This window comes from Pristis pectinata, chromosome 4 (genome assembly GCF_009764475.1).
Source record: "Pristis pectinata isolate sPriPec2 chromosome 4, sPriPec2.1.pri, whole genome shotgun sequence".
NCBI classification, from domain to species: Eukaryota; Metazoa; Chordata; class Chondrichthyes; order Rhinopristiformes; family Pristidae; genus Pristis; species Pristis pectinata.
The window spans coordinates 3,200,550-3,225,001 of NC_067408.1; the positions used below are offsets into that span (position 1 = coordinate 3,200,550).

At 47.4% G+C, this 24,452-nt stretch overlaps 1 protein-coding gene across 1 annotated transcript in view; it reads right to left on the minus strand.

Moving 5' to 3' along the window:
- Positions 1-781: 781 nt before the first annotated feature.
- Positions 782-24,452, minus strand: part of LOC127569298 (arylsulfatase I-like) — a 36,667-nt gene continuing 12,996 nt past the window's right edge. Inside the window, exon 2 of the mRNA XM_052013809.1 lies at positions 782-4,508. Within this exon, the coding sequence (XP_051869769.1) occupies positions 3,113-4,508 (1,396 nt within the window). The 3' untranslated portion in view covers positions 782-3,112. The remainder of the gene's footprint in view (positions 4,509-24,452) is intronic.

The following is a 24,452-nucleotide window of genomic DNA, read 5'->3' on the forward strand; positions in this document are numbered from 1 at the left end:
ATTCTGTCGGCAATTTAGAGATGAAAAGATCCAGAGAGGGCACGAGGCCAGAGGGGGGTGTCCAAGGGGAGGAGGAGTTGGTGGTTGTGGGGGGGGGGGGGGGGGGGGGGGGAATGGAATCCTTGCCGAAGTAGGCGTGGTGATGGAAGAAGAGCTTGGCACCATGGTGGGCGCAGAACCCTTTGAGATGCGGGCGCCAGGGGGACAAAGGTGAGGCACCTGCTGAGGACTGAATGTTCCTCCTCAGAGGGGGAAGGTCGGAGGGGATGGTGAAGACATGGTCAGGTCAGGGGAGGGTAGTGGGTTGGACGGCTCGGGGGAAGTGAGGTGGTGGGTAGAGGAGGGCTCGGAGGAGTGAGGGGTGGAGCGAGAGACTGGGATGGGTGGTCGAAGAGGAGCAGCATCGAGCGAGCTTCTGATCCTTCGTGGAGAAGAACCGGCAGAGGACCAAGTGTTGGAGAGGTCCGTAGCAGATGGTGGACAGCATAAGCTGGAGCTGTGGGAGAGGAAGAGGGAGGGCTAGCAGGTATCGGTGCACGGCAGGGAGGGTAGAACATAGAATACAGAGGGAGAAGCAGTCAATGCAATGCAAATACCAGGATCATTGCTGGGGACAAACTGGGAGGTCTGGAAACAGAGCTGGAAGCCACGTGAGACAAGATGGCGGTGGAGACAAATGCCCAGGAAGGACATGTGGCTGTGGGAACCAGCCTGAGTGAGCACGTGGTCAAAGAGCCAGAGAGCAGTAGAGATCGGGGGGGGGGGGGGGGGGGGGGGCAGTTGGGGTAGAAGCAGCGAGCAAGCGCCTCACACAACTCCTGAAGAGAGGTGGAGAACTTCTTCAAAGTGGCCACAGCCTTGAAGAGACTTCGCAGTGGAGCAGCACAAAGGAGACGCAGGAGACCGCAGATGCTGGAATCAGGAGCAACACGTAATCTGCTGGAGGAACTCAGCGGGTCAGGCAGCATCTGTGGGGGCTGGACAATCGATGTGCTCCCAATCCTGCCTAGGGTTATTCTAAAACTTTCTCAGCCTCCCTACCACTTACAACAAACCATGAACATATACCCACTGATCTTTGTCCTTGTGCTCTTGAAGTTAGTCTTTCATTCTTCCCAACAGTATTGCAACACTTCACATTTCCTCAGCACTTAAATTCCACCTGCCAACTCTTCACCCACTCCAGTTTATATCCCCATGGTCTATTAATGTCCTTCATCTGAAATGTTACCATACGTGAAGCAGGGACCCTTGTCCCAGCCTCTGGGAACCCCAATGTGCACATCGCTCCAGTACAGAACATAACCCCCCACTATTACTCCGCCCCTTGATTCTACAGCCCCTTATTCCATGGCCTTCAATCTTGACAAGCCAATTACGCCATTCTCCAAATTTTAACAGAGGCAAGTTCCTCAAAAACATTTAATTCCACCACATTTTATAAATTGTAAAAGGCTAGCTAAAATGTATCGTGGGGATTTTGGGATATGACATTGTGCATGATGAGGGGTGGGCTATTTGTTATTGCAAAAAGAAAACTCGCAGACACGTACTCCAAAGAGTCTATGGTATTATACAGAAATATGCATACCAAACATGTCAATCAAGGAATGCGTGACCTGATCAAATTTCATTTGGAAATCCATCTCCCTCATCAATGCTCCTACTTCAAAGAATATCCACCTTTAACAAATCCATGCTGGTTGTCTGATCAATCCACACTTTTACATCCGACTGTTAATTCTGCCCAATTCAATTAGATCCATTCCTGGTTCCAAAACAGACTCTCAATTCCAGCCACTGTCTGTAAGGAGTTTGTACGTTCTCCCAGTGTCTGCGTGGGTTTCCTCCGGGTGCTCCGGTTTCCTCCCACATTTCAAAGACGTACGGGTTAGGAAGTTGTGGGCATGTTACGTTGGCGTCAGAAGTGTGGCGACACTTGCGGGCTGCCCCCAGAACACTCTACGCAAAAGATGCATTTCACTGTGTTTCGATGTACATGTGACTAATAAAGAAATCTTATCTTAACGCACCAAGGGCTCAGTTTTTCACTTCATTTGAGCCCCCGACATTAACATCTTTACACACAAGGGAGATCCAGGTTCCCACCCACCAAGCCGAGCCTTACAAATGGCCTGGTACCAAAGATCTCCCACAGAGGAAATAAGTTCTCTTGTTGGAACAACTCTTTCCCAAGGTTCTGGTGCAAGTGATTTCAAGGCCAGCAGTTATTGCCCATCCCCAGTTGCCCCTGAACCCTTGGTTTGTTGGTCCACTTCAGAAGTACTCAGTTAAACAATTTAAGTGTCACTGTGGGATCTGAACTCTGGTCTCACAATTGTTAGCACAGGGCTTTGGATTGGTTATACAATACCCTTAATCTACACAATTCTATTACCCTCCTAGGTCCTTGAATTATCTATGTCAAAAGGAGGCCAACCAGCCCATCGAAGCTGATGCTAGCACTCAGAGCAGTCCCATCAGTTCCATTCCTGGAGACACAGGAGACTGCAGGACACTGGAATCTTGAGCAACAAACAATCTGTTGGCGGAACTCAGCGGGTGGAGCAGCGTCTGTGGGAGGGAAGGAATTGCCGTCTGCCAGGGTTTTGCCCCGAAACGTTGACAATTCCCCTCCCCCCACAGATGCTGCTCGGCCCGCTGAGTTCCTCCAACAGGTCCATTGTTGCTCATTTCCACAGGACCCCTTCCCTCACACAAGCCCATCAACTACCTCCTGATTTGCCCCATCACCCACCCGGGGCAATTTACAGCAGCCCAATGAACTCACCAACCCGCACCATGCGTCTACAGGAACCAGAGCACCAGGGGAAAATGCCCACCTGGTCACAGGGAGAATGCGCAAGCTCCACCCAGAACAGCAACAGAGGTCAGAATCGAACCCAGGTATCTGGAGAGGTGAGGCTGCACCACTGCACCACCCAGTGAGGGGGGGAGGGATGGGTGGGGTGGGTGGGGAAGGATGCTTCATCCGTGCAGAGTGGCCAGCATCTGTGTTCAGCACCTCACGGCACTGTCTAAGGTCCACCTTGCACCCAGTCAGCTCCCAGCGTTGGGTCAATGGGCCCCCATCGATGGACCACAGCTCTTCCTAGATCCGATTGGACATTATCCTCGTGTTTAGTTTCTTGAAGAAAGACTTCAGCTTGCAAATCTTGCAAGACTTCTTCTTGGTCTTCTCCCTGACCGTGCCCTTGGCCCACTGATCCTCCTCGTCCTCGCTCGCCCAGGGCACCCAGGCGCCCCCGTTGAACTCTGGGTTCGCCCGGGGGTCGTCGGCCGGGTAACGCACCGGGATGGCGGTCTTGTCGTAGTGCGCCAGCCTCCCCAGCAACTTCCTGACCACGGCCGGGTGCTTGGCGGACACCTCCTCCCGCTCGTAGGGGTCGGCCGTGATGTTGAAGAGCCACAGCGTCCTGCGGTGACCCAGCCTCTGACGTTCCAGGTTCCACCAGGTGCCGGGAAGGCTGGGATAGGTCTGCGGGGGTATCCAGTCACTGTAGCCAGGGTCCCCGGTCAGTAATTTCCAGTCTCCCAGCCGGATCGCAGCCTGCACAGCCGTGTTCCAGATACCCCGACCTTCCGCCCAGGAGCCGGACTTGGCCGGACTGTGCAAGGGGTCAATGTTGTGCAGGATCTCCTTCCGCGGCGACTTCTTCCCCCTGCTGATGGTGGGCCACAGGTCAAACCCGTCGAGCGGGGGACTCTCGGTCAGGTTGCCCCCAGCCAGTGATACCAGGGTGGGGTACCAGTCGGTGATGTGCACCAGCGACCTGCTCACCCTCCTCTTTTTCTTGATCAGGGGGCTGTGGACAAACCCAACCCCCCTGATCCCTCCTTCCCAGTACGTTCCTTTCCGACCTCGCAGAGGCCAGTTGCTACCCCCAGAGAAAGGCTGGGCCCCATTATCGGTCGAGTAGATCAGCACGCTGTTGTCATAGTAACCGTACCGCCTGAGGGCCAGGGTGATGTTCTTGATGGCCTCGTCCATGCAGGTGAGCATGGCGGCGTACTTGCGACGCGCCACGTTGCCGAACGACCTGTACTGGTAGATGTATTCCTTGGGGGACTGCAGGGGGGTGTGGACGGCCTGGAAGGCCACGTAGATGAACAACGGCTCCTTGGGGCTGTGCGAGGCCAAGATCTTGGCGACCTTCTGGGCGTAGAGGAAAGTGGAGTACTTCCCGCTGTACTCCCACGCCACGTTCTCCCCATCGTGGAGGTCGAAGCCACACACCCCAGGGCCGTCGCAGTTGTCGTACGTGTAGTAGTCCGTGCTCCCGGTCAGCGTCCCGAAGAACGTATCGAATCCCCTCCTGGTGGGCAGGCAGTCCTTCTTGTAGAAGCCCAGGTGCCACTTGCCAATCATGTGGGTGGAGTAGCCCGCTTCCTGCAGCTTCTGGGGCAGGGTCACTTGGTTGAGGGGCAAGCAGTTGGGTTGTCTCGGCCGAATGATGGAGTGTTGGAGCCCCGTGTGGATCTGGTACCTGTAGGAGACACACAAACCAGAAGAGGATAACGTACCATGTAGAACTCACAACTAATCACCTAAAGACCTTGTGGTGGAAGAGGCCACTGAACCCATGCTGGTTCCTTACTCCCTCTACAGCCATGACTGCGTGGCCAGATTCTGCTCTAACTCCATCTACAAGTTCACAGATGACACCACCATAGTGGGCCGGATCTCAGAGAGCTTAGTGACATGGTGTCAAGACAACCACCCTGCTCTTTGTGATTTTTATAAATGACTTGGATGAGGATGTGGAAGGATGGGTTAGTAAGTGTGCTGATGACAAGAAGGTTGGTGGTGTAGTGGACAGTGTAGAAGGTTGATGTAGGTTACAACAGGACATTGATAGGATGCAGAGCTGGGCTGAGAAGTGGCAGATGCAGTTCAACCCAGAAAAGTGTGAAATGATACACTTTGGAAGATCAAATTTGAAGGCAGAATATAAGGTTAATGGCAGGACTCAAAAAAAAATGGAGAGGTATGTGGGAGGGAAGGGTTAGATAGATCTTAGAGCAGGATAAAATGTTGGCACAACATTGTGGGCCAAAGGGCCTGTACTGTTCTATGGCCAAGAAAGCACACCTGCACCTCTACTTCCTCAGAAGGCTAAGGAAATTCAGCACGTCCCGGTTGACCCTCACCGATTTTAATTGACGCACCATAGAAAGCATCTTATCCAGATGCATCACAGCTTGGTATGGCAACTGCTCTGCCCAAGACTGCAAGAAATTTGGACACAGCCCAGCGTGTCACAAGAACCAGCCTCCCCTCCATGGACTCTGTCTACACTTCCCGCTGCCTCGGTAAAGCAGCCAGCATAATCAAAGACCCCTCCCACCCCAGACATCCTCTCTTCTCCCCCCCCCCCACGGGGTAGAAGGTACAAAAGCCTGAAAGCACGTACCACCAGGCTCAAGGACAGCTTCTATCCCGCTGTTATAGACTATTGAACAGGTCTCTCATACGATAAGATGGACTCTTGATCTCCCAATCTACCTCATTATGACCTTGCACCTCATTGTTCACCTCCGCTGCACTTTCTCTGTTACACTATATTCTACATTCTGTTATTGCTTTTACCCGGTACTACTTCAATGCACTGTGTAATGAATTTATCTGTACCAACGGTATGCAAGACAAGTTTTTCCACTGTACCTTGGTACTTGTGACAATAATAAACCAATTCCAAATCAACATACCTATGTTTGGAATGATCTGTATGGACAGCATGGAAAACAATGTTTTTCACTCTATCTCGATACTTGTGACAAAAGAAAACCAATTCCAATTACAGCTGGGCAATATCATCATGGTGAGACTGATCAGGCGGAAGAACAACTTGTGCCTCAGTATTGTTGGTCAGAGCAACGAGTGAGGGGATGGAGGGATTTACATCAGCTCAATAATGAGAGGAGCAGTGGCCGCAGATGCTTGGATCCAACCTGGGGACAAGGTGTTGCAGATAAACAGTCAGAGTCTGATTTATTATCACTGACTTGTAATGTTGTGAAATGTGTTGTTTTGCGGCAGCAGTACAGTGCAAAGACATGAAGTTACTATAAATTACAAAAGTAAATAGTGAGGTAGTGTTCATGGGCCATTCAGAGATCTGATGGTAGAGGGGAAGAAGCTGTTCCTGAATCGTTGTGTGTGGGTCTTCAGGCTCCTGTACCTCCTCCCCAATGGTAGAGGGCATGTCCCGGATGGTGAGGGTCCTAAGTGATGGATGCTGCCTTCTTGAGGCATCGCCTCTTGAAGATGTCCTCAATGGTGGGGAGGGTTGTGCCCCTGATGGAGCTGGCTGAGTCTACAACTCTCTGCAGCCTCTTTGCGATTCTGTGCATTGGGGCCTCCATACCAGGCAGTGATGCAACCAGTCAGAATGCTCTCCACTGTACATCTATTGCAAGTGTCTTTGGTGACGTACCAAACCTCCACAAACTCTAACGAAGTAGAGGGGCTGGCGTGCCTTCTTCGTGATTGCATCAATGTGTTGGGCCTAGGATAGATCCTCTGAGATGCTGATGCCCAGGAACTAAATTGCTCACCTTTTCTATGCAACATCAACTTCCTTTGGAAAGACCGCTTCCTGTGCCGTGAATTGGACTCACCAGCCATCGGCTCAGGATAAGGATCAGAGAAGGAGGACCTTCTTATTTTATCTTCTTCTATCCGAGGGGTGCCAATCATTGGAATTCTTCCTGCCCAAGAAGGAAGGAGACTCACTTCATTGAGCCTGTCAAAGGCAGAGGAAGAGGGACTTCCAGAAGGAACAGAATCGGATGGTTTGGGGAAAAAAAATACAGAAAATTCTGAAAACACTCAACAGGCCAAGCAGCTTCTGTGGAGAGAGAAACAGAATGAATGACCCTTCAGGATCCGAGCACCTCCAGTACTTTTTTGGTTTTTGTTCCGAATTCCCTGCATGTGCCTTTTTTTTGTTACTTAGGATACAAGAACTGTGCAGGACGGTGGTGTCACATCGAATGACAGAGCAAGCTTGAGGGGCCAGATGGCCTACTCTTGAAGATTTCTCCAGTTGAAAGTTTGCTGAATTGGCTTCCAGCGTCTCAGACCACAACAACACACCAGTAAATGTTTACAGCAGCTGTGTATAATACATTAATGACTCAGAGGAAGGAAGCAAATGGACAGAGATGATACAAGAGCAGCTACAGAGGAGAATACAGGCAGTTCACAGAGAGACAATGTTAAGTGTGGGGGCAAAATGGTGAATGCAGTTGTAATGAGGGAAGATGTAAAGTTGTTCTCTTTGGAGGCAGTTAGCAGGTAATCAGAAAGACAAATGGAATCTGGGCCCATATTTCAATGATATAGCGTCATACAGCAGGGGAACAGGCCCTTCGGCCCAACTCGTCCATGCCAAACAAGATGCCCATCTAAGTTAGTCCCCTATTTCTGGATGCCTATTAAATGCTGTCAGCGATCCAGCTTCACCTTTTTGATACCCCTACCACGGGGCAAAGTCTTTGTCTATGCATCTCATAATCCTATAGACCTCGATCAGGTCTCCCCCGCTCCAGGGAGAACAAGCCCAGCCTGTCCAATCTCTCCTCATAACTAAATTCCTCCAATGCAGGCAATGTCCTGGGGAATCTCCTCTGCACCCTCTCCAGTGCAGTCACATCCTTGTATTTGGAATGCGCCTGTAAAGATGTCATAGAGTGAAAATGGAGTCACAGAAAGCACGGACACAGGCCCTTCAGCCCACAGATTCCATACTGAACATCAATCACCCATTTACACGAATCCTACATCAATCCTCACCAACAAACTAGGAGCAATTTACAGCAGCCAACTAACCCACCGACCCGCACATCGTTGGGATGTGGGAGGAAACCGGAGCACCCGGGGGAAACGCACGCGGTCACAGGGAGAACGTGCAGACTCCACACACACAGCAACCGAGGCCTGACTGGTTGCATCACAGCCTGGTACGGCATTTCCAACACACAGGAACGCAAGAGGCTGGAGAGAGTAGTAGACACAGCCCGGTCCACCACTGTGCTGGTGGACACAAGTCTTACTACAACTGTAAATGGTACTGGGGTACAGTAGTGTAGTGGTTAGCGTAACACTATTACAGCGCCAGCAACCCGGGTTCAATTCTGGCCACTGTAAGGAGTTTGTACGTTCTCCCCGTGTCTGTGTGGGTTTCCTCCGGGTGCTCTGGTTTCCTCCCACATTCCAAAGATATACGGGTTAGGAAGTTGTGGGCATGCCATGTTGGCGCCGGAAGCGTGGCGACACTTGCGGGCTGCCCCCAGAACACTCTACGCAAAAGATGCATTTCACTGTGTGTTTCGATGTACATGTGACCAATAAATAAATCTTAAGATATTATCAATGGGTACAGTTCAGAGAAGTTTCAAATGATGATCCCAGAAACAATCATCTTATGGGAAGATTGAACAGGTTGGGTCTGTGCTCATTGAGGCTTAGAAGAACGACAGGTGACACATAAGATTGTTAGGGGCCAGATAGGGTAAACACTGAAGGTGTTTCGTCTCATGGGAGTGTTCAGAACCAGAATTACAATCAGGTTTATTGTCACTGACTTCTGTCATGAAATTCATTGTTTTGCGGCAGCAGTACAGCGTAAAGACAAAATTATTACAAATCACAAAAAAAAATAGTGCAAAACAAAAGGAATAACGAGGTAGTATTCATGGACCATTCAAAAATCTGATGGCGAAGGGGAAGAAGCCGTTCCTCAAGGCAGCCGAGGAAGAATTTCTCCAGGGTTGAGAGCCTCATCAATTCCTTGCCACTGGGAGCTGTGAGAATTCATCCTCTATAAATCCTCAAAGCCAACATAGATTTTTGCTGTGTCAGGGCAATCGGTGATTATGGGGATAAAGTTGAAAAGGTCCTGATCTCAAAGGGAGCAGGCTTAAAGGGTTGACCCTTTTCCTGGTCCTCCTGATACCTCATTTTTTCTTTTGACGATCTTAAATCCAAGAATGGGAGGTCACTCATCTCCCTTGCACTTGTTCTACCATTAAGATCATGGTGATCTCCTCACTCAGCATCATTTCCCAGCACTCTCCTATCCTCAACATCCAAAAATCTGCTGGTCTCTTCCCTGAATATACTCAGCAATAGAGCCTCCACAGCCTTGTGTGTAGAGAATTCCTGAAATTCTCCATCCTCTGATTGAAAAAAATCTGTGCTTACTGGCCAGCCCCCCCAGTCTGAGATTGACCCCCACTTCTCATTATACAGCTGGCAGTACAGTTTCCCCAGCACCTACCCCGTACATTTTTATCTAAACATTTCAATGAGATCACTTTATTCCTTTAGACTTTAGCCTGGTCTTTTGAACCTCTCCTCAAAACAAAAAGGTCAAACAATCTGTCCCAGGAAGCAATCCCATAACCTGTTGCTGAACCCTATCACTGATCTACTTATCAGTTCAAGTAGATCTGGTCACCCCATTACAGGAAGGATGTGGAGGCTTTGGAGAGGGTGCAAAAGAGGTTCACCAGGATGCTGCCTGGATTAGAGGGCATGTGCTAGAAGAGGTTGGACAAACTTGGGTTGTTTTCTCTGGAGCAGCAAAGGCTAAGGGGAGACCTGATAGAAGTTTATACCATTATGAGAGGATAGATAGACAGCCGGTATCTTTTACCCCCCAGGGTTGAAATGTCAATTACTAAAGGGCATGCATTTAAGATTCAAAGGAGATATGTGGGGCAAGTTTTCTTTTAAAAAACACAGAACGGTGGGTGCCTGGATTGCACTACCAGGGGTGGTGGTGTAAGCAGACATAATAGGGGTGCTTAAGAGGCTCTTAGATAGGCACAGGAATGTGTAGAGAATGGAGGGATGTGGGCATTGTGTCGGCAGAAGGGACTAGTTTAGTTAGGCATTTAATTACTAGTTTAGTTAGTTCAACACAACATCATAGACCAAAGGGCCTGTTCTTGTGCTGTACTCTTCTATGTTCTATGTACATCTTTTCCTGGGAAGGGTGACCAGGCCTGTTCACCATTCTCCAGGAGTGGTCTCACCAGAGGCCAATACACTTGCAGCAAGACCTCTTTACCAAAATCCTTTTTCAATAAAGGCCAGTGCACCATTTGCCTTCCTGACTGCTTCCAGAACCTGCGTGATAACTTTTGACGATTCTTGTACACTGACTCCCTGAACACTAACATTTCAATCTTTCTAGTTACCAGCCTTCTGCAATTGAAAACAGTTTCTATAGTAATAGTTGCCAAGGAAGCATTTTGGACTTGCGAATATGTGACAAACTGTCCATGTAATTAGTTTTTCTATCTGCCATCCTAAATACACTCACTCCATCACCAGCTTCTGCAGTATGCACCATCCACAAAATGCACTGTAGTTACTTACACAGATTACTCCAGTAGCACCTTCCAAACACACGACCGCTACCACCAAGGACAAGGTCAGCTGACACAAGGGAGGGTCCCCTCTAAGTAACACCCCACCCTAACTTGGAAATATATCACATTCCTTCATTGTCACTCAGACCCATGGAGCAATACAGCAGGGATACAGGCCCTTCGGCCCAACCAGTCCATGCTGACCATGGTGCCCACCATGGGCTATATTGGCCTATATCCCTCCAAGCCCCACCCCTCCATGTACCCAGCCAAGTGCTTCCTAAATGACACTGTCGTACTTGCCTCACCCACTTCCTGAGGTAGGCAACTGGGTCAAAATGCTGGATCTCCCTCCCCACCAGCTCTGTGGGAGCACCTTCACCAGAAGGACCGCAGAACTTCAAGGACATTTATGGATGGACAATAAGTGCTAGCCTCCCCAGTGACATCCACATCAAGAATGAAAAATAATTATTTAAAAAAAAACACAATTTTACATGGCAGCTAAAGCTTTTGTGCAAGTTTATTTTGTCTTTCACAACTGGGTCTTTGTTCTGCAACTAATTTAGTACAAGCAACACATTTTAATAGAAAAACTTCCTTTGTTAAATCTTTCGAGACAAACAGCTGCTGGTTTTTTTTAATGATGAAAGTTAAACAAGCTACTTCTCCAGGGCCTTATTTGCCTCACTGCCTGCCATCTCTTCCAGGCTTCACTGAAACCTACAACACAAGGTGGGCGTTCCCCTTGTACTACCTCAATGCACTGATGTAATGAAATGATCTGTATGGATGGCAGGCAAAACAAAGTTTTTCACTGTACCTTGGTACATGTGACAATAATAAACTGATAAATAAGATTAGAACTAATTGAATAGAAACTAGTACAGGCATTGTAGTTGAATGGCTTTCTTTGGCACTTTCACTGAGGAGAGTCACAGATTAATCCTGAGTTTTGCAAACACTGTGCCAAACTACAGACATCCCAGGTGGTAGAAGCTCATGATCAAGTCTAAACCCGTCTGGTAGGTGAGCCTGAGGGCAGCACCCACTGCTCAGTCAGTGCTTCAAGGCCCAAAATCCAGTGATCACGTTCGAACCCCGACACGGACAGTTCAAATCCCAGCCTGCAAACAAGGTCTGGGCCCCACACTTCATTGCAGTTCTGGGCAGTCCCCTCAGGAGGCGCTGTCCTTCAGACCTCACTCAGCCTCCTCTCACTTGGATCAAACCTTTCCTTGAGACACAGAACAGGGTAAGTGTTTCCCAGCGACAATGTTTATTCCTCAATCAATTTACTGGTCATTACCACTTTGCTGTCTGTGGGATCTTGCTGTGTACATTGGCCGACATATTTCCTACATTGCAATAGTTGCCAAACCCTACGCTGTAAAGTGGGGCATCTTGGGGGATGATGGGTGCTACACAAATTCAGGTGACTTTCCTTAAACATCACTCTATAGCTGGGAGACTAGGGCGCACCAGTTCTACCTCCCACCCATTAGAATTCCCTCAAAGCCGTGGCACACAGACATTAAGATCAGTTCAAGTTGATCATTTTCAGAGAGAGATACATCTGGGATCAGGCCCTTTGGCCCACTGACTCCGTGTCGACCATCAACCACCCATTTACACCCATCCCACTGAGTCTGTGCTGACTATCAAGGACCAATCCTTGACCAATCCCATTTTATTCTCCCCACATTCCCATCAACTCCCCCCAGATTCTACCCCTCACCCACACACCGGGGGCAATTTACAGCGGCCAATTAACCCACCGACCTGCACGTCTTTGGGATGTGGGAGGAAACTGGAGCACGTGGTCACAGGGAGAACGTACAAACTCCACACAGACAGCGCTGGAGGTCGGGATTGAACCCGGGTCTCTGGAGCTGTGAGGTAGCAGCTCTACCAGCTGTGTGTACTGAATGTCTCAACACTAGCAGAATCCTAGGTGTTACCAGCAAAGTAACGAGTACAGCAATCTCACATTTGATTCTAAGAGGTGGAAAAAACCTTCAAGATATCAGCAAAAATCTACAGCTTCCTCAACCTGGGAATGTCCATGGTTTGGAGTAGTGTTGCATAACTCGGGATTAGTTGGAATTGGGAAACAAGAACAGGAGGTTGGGAACACCAACAGGTCAGGCAGCACCTGTGGAGAGAGAAGCAGGTAACCGTTCGGGTCAATGCATTGTTGATATGCACTGGTCATCTGTGGCAACGAGTTCTGATGGAAGGTCATCGACCGAAAACATGAGCAGGCTGGGTTGTGAGAAGTATTTAAGGTGGAGGAGGATCTTTTACTTAAAAGATTGAGGACTATGGGAAACTGATACAGGAGTCGAGGCCAGTAGATCAGTCCGGAGTCCAGATGAAGGGTCTCGACCTGAAACGTTGACTGTCCGTTTCCCGCCACAGATGCTGCCCGACCCGCTGAGTTCCTCCAGCAGTTTCTGTGTTGCTCCAGAGACCAGCATCTGCAGACTTGTGTCTCCATAGATTAGACGTGGTCACTGAATGGCAAGGCAGGACTGAGTGGCCTCCTCCTATTTTCTGTGTGCTTCTGTTCAGAACACAGAACAGCACAGCACAGGAACAGGCCCTTCAGCCCACAACGTTGTGCCGAGCTAATTAAACCAATCCCTTCTGCCTGCACATCGTCCATATCCCTCCATTCTCTGCACATTCATGTGCCTATCTAAGAGCCTCTATCGTATCTGCCTCCACCACTTCCTCCAGCCGCACAGTGCAGGCACCCACCACTCCGTGTAAAACAAAAACTCGCCCCACACACCTCCTTTGAACTTACACCCACTCACCTTAAATGCATGCCCTCTAGTATTAGACATTTCAACCCTGGGAAAAAGATACCGGCTGTCAATTCTTATCTGTCCCTCAATTTTACAAACTTCTATCAGGTCTCCCCCCAGCCTGTTTCCGCGCTGAAGAACTCTACAACTCTCTCTCCAGGTTCATTTAATGCCCAGAAATCTATAGATCTCTATTTTAAGAACATCAGAACACAAGAAATAGGAGCCAGAATCAGCCATCTGTCCTGTTGAGCCTGCTCCGCCATCCAATAAGATCATGGCTGATCTGGCTGTGGACTCAGGTCCACCTACCTGCCTTTTCCCCAGAACCCTTAATTCCCCTACTATGCCAAAACCTATCCAACTGTGTCTTAAATATATTTAATGAGGTAGCCTCTACTGCTTCCCTGGGAAGAGAATTCCACAGAGTCACTAATCTCTGGGAAAAGCAGCTGCTCCTCATCTCCGTCCTAAATCTACTCCCCCAAATCTTGAGGCTATGTCCCCTCGTTCTAGTCTCACCTACCAGTGGAAACAACCTTCCCGCCTCCATCTTATCTATCCTTTTCATAATTTTATGTTGTTTCTATAAGATCCCCTCTCATTCTTCTGAATTCCAGTGAGTATAGTCCCAGGTGACTCAATCTCTCCACATAGGCTAACCCCCTCATCTCCGGAATCAACCTGGTGAACCTCCTCTGTACCACCTCCAAAGCCAGTATATCTTTCCTCAAGTAAGGAGACCAGAACTGCACGCAGTACTCCAGGTGTGGCCTCACCAGTACCCTGCACAGTTGCAGCATAACCCCCCTGCTCTTAAATTCAATCCCTCCAGCAGTGAAGGCCAACATTCTATTTGCCTTCTTGATAACCTGTTGCTCCTGCAAACCAACCTTTTGCGATTCATGCACAAGCACTGCCAAGTCCCTCTGCACAACAGCACGCTGCAATCTTTCACCATTTAAATAATAATCTGTGCTGTGTCTGCCTGATGGAACCACTTCTATCCAGATGTCTCACTATTTCTCCTTCCAAAGTGGATGATCTCACATTTACCAACACTGTACTCCATCTGCCAGACCCTTGCCCACTCACTTAACCTATCTATATCTCTCTGCAGACTCTCCGCATCCTCTGCGCAATTTGCTTTTCCACTCAGTTTAGTGTCATCCACAAACTTAGATATGCTACACTCGATCCCCTCTTCCAAATTGTTAACGTACATCACGAACAGTTTCAGGCCCAGCACCAACCCCTGCAGCACCCTGCTCACCACTGATTGCCAACCAGAGAAACACCCATTTATCCCAACTCTCTGCCTTCTATTGCTTAACCAATCCTCTATCCATGCTAATACATTACCCCTAACTCCATGCATCCTTATCTTATGGATAAGTCTTTGATGCTGCACTTTATCAAATGCCTTCTGGAAATCCAAGTATACAACATTCACCTGTTCCCCTCTATCCACTGCGCTCATTATATCCTCAAAGAACTCCAGTAATTTTGTCAAACAGGACCTGCCCTTCCTGAATCCATGCTGTGTCTGCCTGATGGAACCACTTCTATCCAGATGTCTCACTATTTCTTCCTTAATGATAGCTTCAAGCATTTTCCCAACTACAGACGTTAAGCTAACTGGCCTATGGTTACCTGCCTTTTGTCTACATCCTTTTTTAAACAGTGGCGTGAAACCCGCTGCCTTCCAATCTGCCGGGACCTGCCCAGAGTCCAGAGAATGTTGGTAAATTATCACAAATGCCTCTAGTCTAACTTCCGCCATTTCTTTCCGTACCCTGGGATGCATCCCATCAGGACCAGGGGATTTGTCTACCTTTAGACCCACTAGTTTGCTCATCACTACCTCTTTAGTGACAGCAATTGTATCGAGGTCCTCACCTCCAATTGCATCCATAACATCTCTCTTTGGCATGTTAGACGTGTCCTCCACTGTGAAGACCAACACAAAATAGTCGTTGAAGGCCTCAGCCATTTCCACATTACCCAGTATTAATTCCCCCGTCTCTTCTTCCAAGGGATCTACATTCACTTTAGCCACCCTTTTCCGCTTTATATAATTATAGAAACTTTTACTGTCTGTTTTTCTATTTTGTGCTAGTTTGCTTTCATAATCCATCTTCACTTTCCTTATTGCTTGCTTCATGGTTCTTTGTTGCTTTTTAAAGTTTTCCCAATCTTCCAGTTTCCCACTACTCTTGGCGACTTTGTATTCATGAGCTTTTAGCTTGATGCCTTCTTTTATTTCCTTAGTTATCCGCGGCTGGCTCTCCCCACCCTTACTGTCCTTGCTTTTAACTGGAATGTACTTTTGTTGAGCACCTTAAAAAAATCTCTTTGAAACTCTTCCACTGTTCCTCAACTGTCCCGCCACACAGCCTGTGTTCCCAGTCTGCGCTGGCCAACTCCTCCCTCATCCCGATGTAGTCTCCCTTGTTTAAGCATAATACACTGGTTTTAGATTGAACTATTTCACCCTCTATTTGTATGAGAAATCCAATCTTTCCAAGAGGATCCCTAACTACAACATTGTTAATTTTCCCTGTCTCATTGCACAGGACCAGATCTAAGATCACATTTTCCCTTGTAGGTTCACTAACATCCTGGTCAAGAAAGCTATCACGGATGCATTCTATGAAGTCCTCCTCAAGACTACCTCGACCAACTTGATTCACCCAATCTATGTGGAAGTTAAAGTTCCCCCATGACAACTGCCGTTCCATTCTTACATGCATCAAACATTTCTTGGTTTATTGCCTGTGCCACTGTAATGTTATTATTCGGTGGCCTATAGACAACACCCACCAATGATTTTTTTTCCCTTTACTGTTCCTAATTTCTACCCAGATGGACTCAACATTTTGCTCCCTAGATCTTATATCTTCTCTCACTATCGCCCTGATCTGATCCTTAAGAGCGCTACCCCACCTCCCTTACCTCCCTGCCTATCCTTCTGTATTACCCAATACCCTTGGATATTTAATTCCCACTCATCTCCACCCTGCAACCACGTTTCTGTAATGGCCACTAAATCATTCCCCTTTGTACTGATTTGTGCCACAAGTTCACTGACCTTGTTTCGAATACTACGGGCATTCAGATAACGTGCCTTTACACTCATTGTCCTTTTAGAATCCAGTGACCTTTGTGTCCTGTGCATTTGACTTTTCTGTCATCCACTCTGACTCTTCTCTTTTCTAACTTTTGCTCTGGTCTCCGCTCTGCTTCCCTCTGTCTTTCTGCGTGGATTCCCATCCCTCTGCCATATTAGTTTAAACCCTCCCCCACAGCACTAGCAAACAATCTCCCCGAGGACATTGATCCCAGTCTGCCCAAGTGTTTGAACCTCCCTCCCTCCTTCACCCTCCCTCAGAGCAGAGAATTCAAAGTTTCACCACCCTCTGAATGAAGAGGTTCCTCCTTATCTCGATCCTGACCAGCAGACCCATTTGCTGAGGTCATGGCCCTGGATCTAGACTCACTGGGGAGATATCCTCCATTCAACTGAGCAGGAGTCAAGTTCACTGGAATTACAATGGGACTGAAACCAAGCTGAGAGTGATCAATTCTGATCTAGAGCAACACACACAAAATGCTGGAGGAACTCAGCGAGTCAGGCAGCATCTGTGGAGGGAAATGGACAGTCAATGTTTCGGGCCGAGACCCTTCATCTGGACTAGAAAGAAAGAGGGCAGAAGCCAGAATAAAAGGGTTGGGGGGTGAGGAGGAGGAGTACGGTGGTAGGCGAATCCAGGTGACAGGTGGAAGGAAGGTAGGTGGTGTGGGTGGGGGGGGGGGGGGGGGGGGGGGGGGGGGGGGAGGGCAGTGGGAATGATGCGATAAGCTGTGAGGTGACAGATGGAACAGGCAAAGGGCTGAGGGAGAAGGAATCCGATCGGAGAGGACAGTGGACCATGGAATAAAGGGAAGGAAGTGAAGAACCAGAGGGAGGGAGGTGTGGGTGAGGGGCAGGTTGTTAGACATGTCACTGAGTGGCCGGTGCTGCATTCTGCTGACTGGTGCTGTTCAGCACTGGAAATGGTGTGAAGGACAATTTGGAGAGTGGAACGCCTGTCAAGAAAGATTGAACACGCCTGGTCTCTTGTATCAAGATGCTTAAAATTGTGAATGGGTCCAGTGTGGGGAGCAGTGGAGAGGTTTCCACCTGTGGCTGAGGCAAGGTCGTGAAAAGGTTCTATGGTGGTCACTGTTATAGTTACTAACACAGGTGTGGTCACAGTCACTGTAACCCCGACACTGCTAGAAGTCTGTATTAGCACTGGCACTGTTAAAGGTGATCACCACTGCACAACGAGTCAGCAGTGGGCAGACGTTTCTGAGACCGGAGGCTGTGGGGTCCGGTCTTGAGCACAACTAACTTGGTTAAATCTCTGCTAAAATAAACTAGCAACAGAATTAGTACACCTTTCCTATGGTCGCCTTGATCAGCATGGACCAGTTGGGCCAAAGGGCCTGTTTCCATGCTGTATTACTCTATGACTCTGACTATCCATGTACCTGTCCAAATGTCTTTTAAACATTGTAATTGGATCTGCCTCTACCACTTCCTCTGGCAGCTCGTTTCATGTACCCTCCACTGTAGGAAAAACTTGCCCCTCAGGTCCCTTTTAAATCTTTCCCCCTTACCACGTAGACACACGGCCAAGAAAGTTCACCAGCACCTCTCCTTCCTTAGGAGGCTAAAGAAATTTGGCACGTCCCCTTTGACTCCCACCAACTTTTATTGATGCACCATAGAAAGCACCCCATTCGGATGCATCATGGCTTGGTATGGCAAATGCTCTGCCGGGACCGCAAGAAACTGCAGAGAGTTGTGGACACAGTTCAGCACATCATGGAAACCAGCCTCCCCTGCACGGACTCTGTCTATACCTCTCGTTGCCTTGGTGAAGCAGCCGGCATAATCAAAGACCCCTCCCACTGGGCAGAAGATACAGGAGCCTGAGGGCACATACAACCAGGCTCAAGGACAGCTTCCATCCCACAGTGATAAGACTATTGAACGGTTCCCTTATACGATGAGATGGACTCTTGACCTCACAATCTGCTTTGTTTGACCTTGCACCTTATTGTCTGCCTGCAATGCACTCTCTCTGTAGCTGTGACACTTACTCTGTATTGTTTTTACCCTGTACTACCTCAATGCACTCTGTACTAACTCAGTGCACTGTGTAATGAATTGATCTGCAACACAAGTTTTGACCTCGGTACGAGTGACAATAATAAACCAATACCAAATACTTTAAATCTATACCTTCTAGTTTTAGACTCCCCTACCTTGGGATGTGGGGATAGTGCAGGAGGTGGAAGATGATCTTAACCAGAGCAGGTTCGAGGGTGTTGTAGGGGAAAGAATAGTGAGGGCTAGTAACTAGTAAGTAGGGATGTGGACTGTGCTAATGCAGCAAGAGGAACCACAGACAGAGCCCAAGAGTAGAGATATGGGACCATAGCAGTGACAACACCCAAGTTTCAGGAGCTTCATTAATTACGTTGTAGCGTGTATCCATTGTTGGAATAGAAAAGTGGATTTACTGTTAACTAAATTGGACTTGTAGATAATCATTTTATTCTGTAATCAAGACCTAGTTTGTTACTTAGGTCTTTCTGTAACCACCGTTCTGTTATCCAAACCTAGTTTTACTGTTAATCAACCCTCTGTTTAATCTTGTCAACTGAGAATGTGAAAGTTGTACCAAATTCACCCTCAGGTAGATCAGTTTTGACTGGTCTCCAGTTGTAATAAATCGCCCGTTATTTCGAACACCGACTCCGTGTGGCCTTCCCGCTTGCTCCTACAGAGGGGCTGAATGGCCTGTTCCAATTCCTCATGCACAGAGCTCCTTGTCGAACTGCAAGCTTTTCCTGTGCATGGCCTGCGCCAGGAAAGGATTGCAGGTTAACAAAGTCTCTTTGCTGCAAGACCAGCGGCTTGGAGCTATGCAAACAATCCCTGAAGAATGAAATGCAAAGTATTTGCTTCGGGATACACCAAATATTTCACTCGAATCAGGAACTCATTTCACCCTAAAGGCCTGTCGCTGGTTTATTTTGCCAGGACAGAGCGTGGAGAGATTTAACCCCTTCCTTTACAGAGTATTAAGCTTTATTTTAATGAATGGGTAAAACTGAAAAGGCCAGTGATGAGAAGTCACGAGCTTTTGTAGACACTATTCTACAAATCAGAACATCTAACAAAGTTTGCAAAAGTGTTAAACAAATGTTGTTCCACTGGAATTTAGAAGTTATCAGACTCTTGAACGGACCTCTCATACGCTAATCTACAATCTACCTCGTCATGGCCCTTGCACTTTGTCTGCCTGCACTGCACTTTCTCTGTAACTGTAACACTATATTCTGCATTCTGTTGTCCTTTTTTTACTACCTCGAAGTACTTATGCACGGAATTCTCTGTCTGGATGGCACGCAAACTAAAGCTCTTCACTGTATCTCGGTACATGTGACAATAATAAACCAATAAAAAGAAAAGATTTGATTGAAGTTTGAGATATTAGCCTCTGGAGGAGATGGAATAAAAGTATTTCCGCTTGTTAAAAGTGTCTGGAACTAGGGGACGATATGAAAGTTGGAGCTGGGAACTTGCAAATATTTAAGGTGGCGGAAATTCCGAATTCTCTGCTGCACAGGACCACGAAAGCCAGATCAAGTGGTAACTTTAACATCTGAGATTGATCAAGAGTTACAAGGACAGAAACGTGTGCACAGGGCACTGAATGGCAGAACAGTGAGAGCGCCGGAATGTCTGACCATTTTAAAATGCTTTGAGTAACGGCATCAGAAAGCTTTGGACAATAGGTGTACGGGCTGAATGTGTACAAGTTCTCGGCCAAAGCCGATTCTGATGATATGAAACTTCAAACATTTTATGTTAAATGGTACAGCACAGGAACAGGCCCTTCGGCCCACAATGTCTGTGCCGAGCATGATGCCAAATTAAACTAAATCCCTTCTGCCTGCACATGATCCATATCCTATCTAACAGCCTCTTGAATGCCTCTATCATATCTGCCTCCACCCCCACCCCTGGCAGCACATTCCAGGCACCCACTACATTTTGTAAAGAAAAACTTGCCCCACACATCTTGTTTACACTTTCCCCTTCTCACCTTAAAGCTATGCCCTCTAGTATTAGACATTTCTACTCTAGGAAAAAGATTCTGACCATCTATCCTATCTATACCTTTCACAATTTTATAAACTTCTATCAGGTCTCCCCTCAGTCTCCGACGCTCCAGAGAAAACAACTCACGTTTGTCCAACCTTTCCTTATAGCTCATACCCTCTAATCCAGACAGCATCCTGGTGAACCTCTTCTACACCCTCTCCAAAGCCTCCACATCCTACCTATAATGGGGCAACCAGAACTGCACGCAATACTCCAAGAGCGGTCTAACCAAAGTTTTACACAACTGCAACTTGGCTTCCATACTCTTATACTCTATGTCCCAAGCGATGAAGGGAAGCATGCTGTACACCTTCTTTACCACCCTATCTACTTACGTGGCCACTTACAGTGAGCTATGCACTTGGACCCCAAGATCCCTCTGAATGTCAATAGTTAAGGGTCCTGCGATTAACTGTATACTGTCCTCTTACATTTGACCTCCCAAAATATAACACTTCACATTTGCTCAGATTAAGCTCCATCTGCCACTTCTCCACCCATATCTGTAACTGATCTATATTCTGCTATATCCTTTGACAGCCCTCTACACTGTCTACAAATCCAACCTTTGTGTCGTCTGCAAACTTACTAGCCCACCCATCTACATTTCCATCCAAGTCATTGATATACATCACAAACAGAGGTCCCAGCACCAATCCCTGCGGAACACCAGTGGTCATGGACCTCCTGCTAGAATAACACCCCTCCACCACAATATCTTCTATGGACATGCCAATTCTGAACCAATTCACCGTGGATCCCATGCATCTTAACCTTCTGGATCAGCCTACCATGAGGGACCTTGTTAAATGCCTTACTAAAGTCCATGTAGACACCATCCACTGCCCTACCCTCATCAAGTACCTTCGTCACCACCTCAAAAAACCTAATCAATATGACCTGCCCTGCACAAAGCCATGCTGACTGTCCCTAAACAAGCCATCTGGATGATTCCACAAAGTTGCTGCTCATCCCCAACATTGTGCTTCTCATTCCAGATTTCCAGCATCTGCAATTTTCAAGGGTCATTTTGGGACTTGCTTGCGTGGTTGCTGGATGAAGACCAATCCATCTTTTGTTCAGCTTCACACAGAACAATGGCAATTCGTTGATTAATACAGCAGCCAATAATTCAGTCAAAATGCCCCAGGCATCCCTGCTTTGAACATAGAGGCTCCTCCCAGTAGCAACAACCATGAAGTTACTGGATTGTCGTAAAATACATCTGGTTCACTAATGTACTTTAAAGGAAGTAAACATGCAATATTAACAGAGTGTGGCAACTCCAGACCCGGCAATCTGATCGATTCCGAACATCCTCCCATTCAGAAGTAGGGGCAGACAATAAATGACAGCAAGGTCCACACTCCCTGAACAAATAAATATTAAAAAAATTCTGGTGCCTGAAGTTGCAAGGGTTTTAAAAAACATAATTAGAAGCAGTGGGCCAACCAGCTCTTCATGTCTACTCTACCGTTTAATAACTCATCCCATATTCTTCAAATTATTTTACATCCGAACACCCTTCTGTCGTAAACACACTCAGCAACTGAGCCTCCAGTTCTTGGAGCAGAGAATTCCAAAGATTCACCACGCTCTGAAGAAGTTTCTTGAACGGCCAACCCCTGGTTTGAGATGACCCCATTTTTAAACACCTCCAACCAGGGGAAACACATCATTGCCACATCTACCCTGGGAAGTGGTTTCTTTCCACTCCTCAAATCCATTCTCAAATTGGTGAATTTAAATTCTCCCATGAACCAACGTGACCAGCAATGTTTTAGAGCGCAGTTATTTTCTGTATTAGTACCTCAGTACTATCATGGAGAGGGTTGAGAGCTTCAAGTTCCTAGCGTGGTCCAACCACTTAGACACCACTGCCAAGAAAGCTCACCAGCACCTCTACTTCCTCAGGAGCCTAAAGAATTTGCACATCCCCAATGACCCTCACCAATTTTTAATAGATGCACCATAGAAAGCCTTATCTGGATGCATCTCAGCTTGGTACGGCAACTGCTCTGCCCAAGACTACAAGAAACAACTACAGAGAGTTGTGGACACAGCTCAGCACATCACGGAAATCAGCCTCCCCTCCATGGACTGTCTACACATCTCGCTGCCTCGGTAAAACAGCCAACATAGTCAAAGACCCCACCCACCCCAGACATTCTCTCTTCTCCCCCCTCCCATCGGGCAGGAGATACAAAAGCCTGAAAGCACATTCCACCAGGCTCAAGGACAGCTTCTATCCCACTGTTATAAGACTATTGAATGTACCTCTTGTACGATAAGATAGACTCCAGATGTCAGAATCTACCTCATTATGGCCGTGCACCTTATTGTCTGCCTGCACTGCACTTTCTCTGTAACTGTAAAACTTTATTCTGCATTCTGTTGTTTTCCCTTGTACTACCTCAATGCACTGATGTGATGAAATGATCTGTATGGATGGCATGCAAAACAAAGTTTTTCCACTGGACCTTGGTACACGTGACAATAATAAAACAACTGTTAAAATGTTCCTTGATGCAATTAAGATCTTTGACCCAGTGCGTGTGATCATACAACAAAAGCATTTTTATTCAGGTCTCTTGTCTACCACCTGTGAATAACCAGATACAAAATAACTGAGAATTGCTTTAAACAAGGACAGCTTGCAAGTTTCATTGGGTAACAGTGTCAGTATTTTTAAAAATATTCAGCAACTTTTAACTGTGCTCCTGCAGGTATGTGAAAACACCAACAGATGACGCCAACTGAAAGGTTTAACCAGTTCTACTGGGATCTTCAAAAGGCATCAAGGTGTTAAGGTCCAAGGTATTGTGAAAATGGGCTCCAATGATAGCTGTACAAATCCTTGGGCTCAGTACACTGGATAAGTTGAATGGCAGGTGCTGGGTAGAGGTTCAATGGGTGGGTTGGGTGCCCATCAGCAATGGAGCCAAGCACATACTTGTGGTTTGTATGTGCGCAGTTTGTTGAAAGAGGCATGGCAATCTGAGAAACAGATTTAAAATAAAGCACGTGCAAGGAAGTCGTGATGAGCCTATCTAAACACTGGCTCACCCCCAGTTTTGGATGCTGTACAGTAGGAAAGAGATGAAGGTTTTGGAGATGGTGCAGAGGATATTGACAAGAATGTTTACAGGGTGAGAGATTTCTATTACAGGCCATTCCTGGGTAAAAAACAAATCATTACATAGAACATTACAGCACAGTACAGGCCCCTCAGCCCACAATGTTGTGCTGACATTTTATCCTGCTCTAAGATCTATCTAACCCTTCCCTCCCACATAGCCACATGAATGATAGAAAAATGGAGGGCTACCTGAGAGTCTCTTAAATGTACATAATGTAGCTGCCCCCACAACCTCTGCCGGCAGAGCATTCCACCCACCCACCACTCTCTGTGTTAAAAAAAAACTTACCTCTGACATCCCCCTTATACCTTCCTCCAATCACCTTAAAAGTATGTCCCCTCACGTTAGCCATTGTCGCCCTGGGAAAAAGTCTCTGACTGTCCACTCGATATATGCCTCTTATTATCTTGTACACCTCCATCGTCACCTCTCACCCTCCTCCTCTCCAAAGAGAAAAGCCCTAGCTCACTCAACCTATCCTCACAAGACATGTTCTTCATTCCAGACAACATCCTGGTAAATCTTCTCTAAAGCCTCCACATCCTTCCTATAATGAGGCAACCAGAACTGAACACAATACTCCAAGTGTGGTCTGACCGGAGTTTTACCCAGTCACTCTCTCTTCTCCCCTCTGCTGTCGGGCAGAAGATACAAAAGCTTGAAGAGCACCAACTACCAGACTCAAGGACAGCTTCCATCCCACTGTTGTCAGTGCCTTGAACAGCCCTCTCATCAACTAAAAGATGAACTCTCGATCTCCCAATCTACCTCATCATGGCCCTTGCACCTTATATTCTGCATTCTGTTTTTCTTTAAACTACCTTAACAAGGAGAGATAGCCAAATGGATGCGTAATTGGCTTGATGGAAG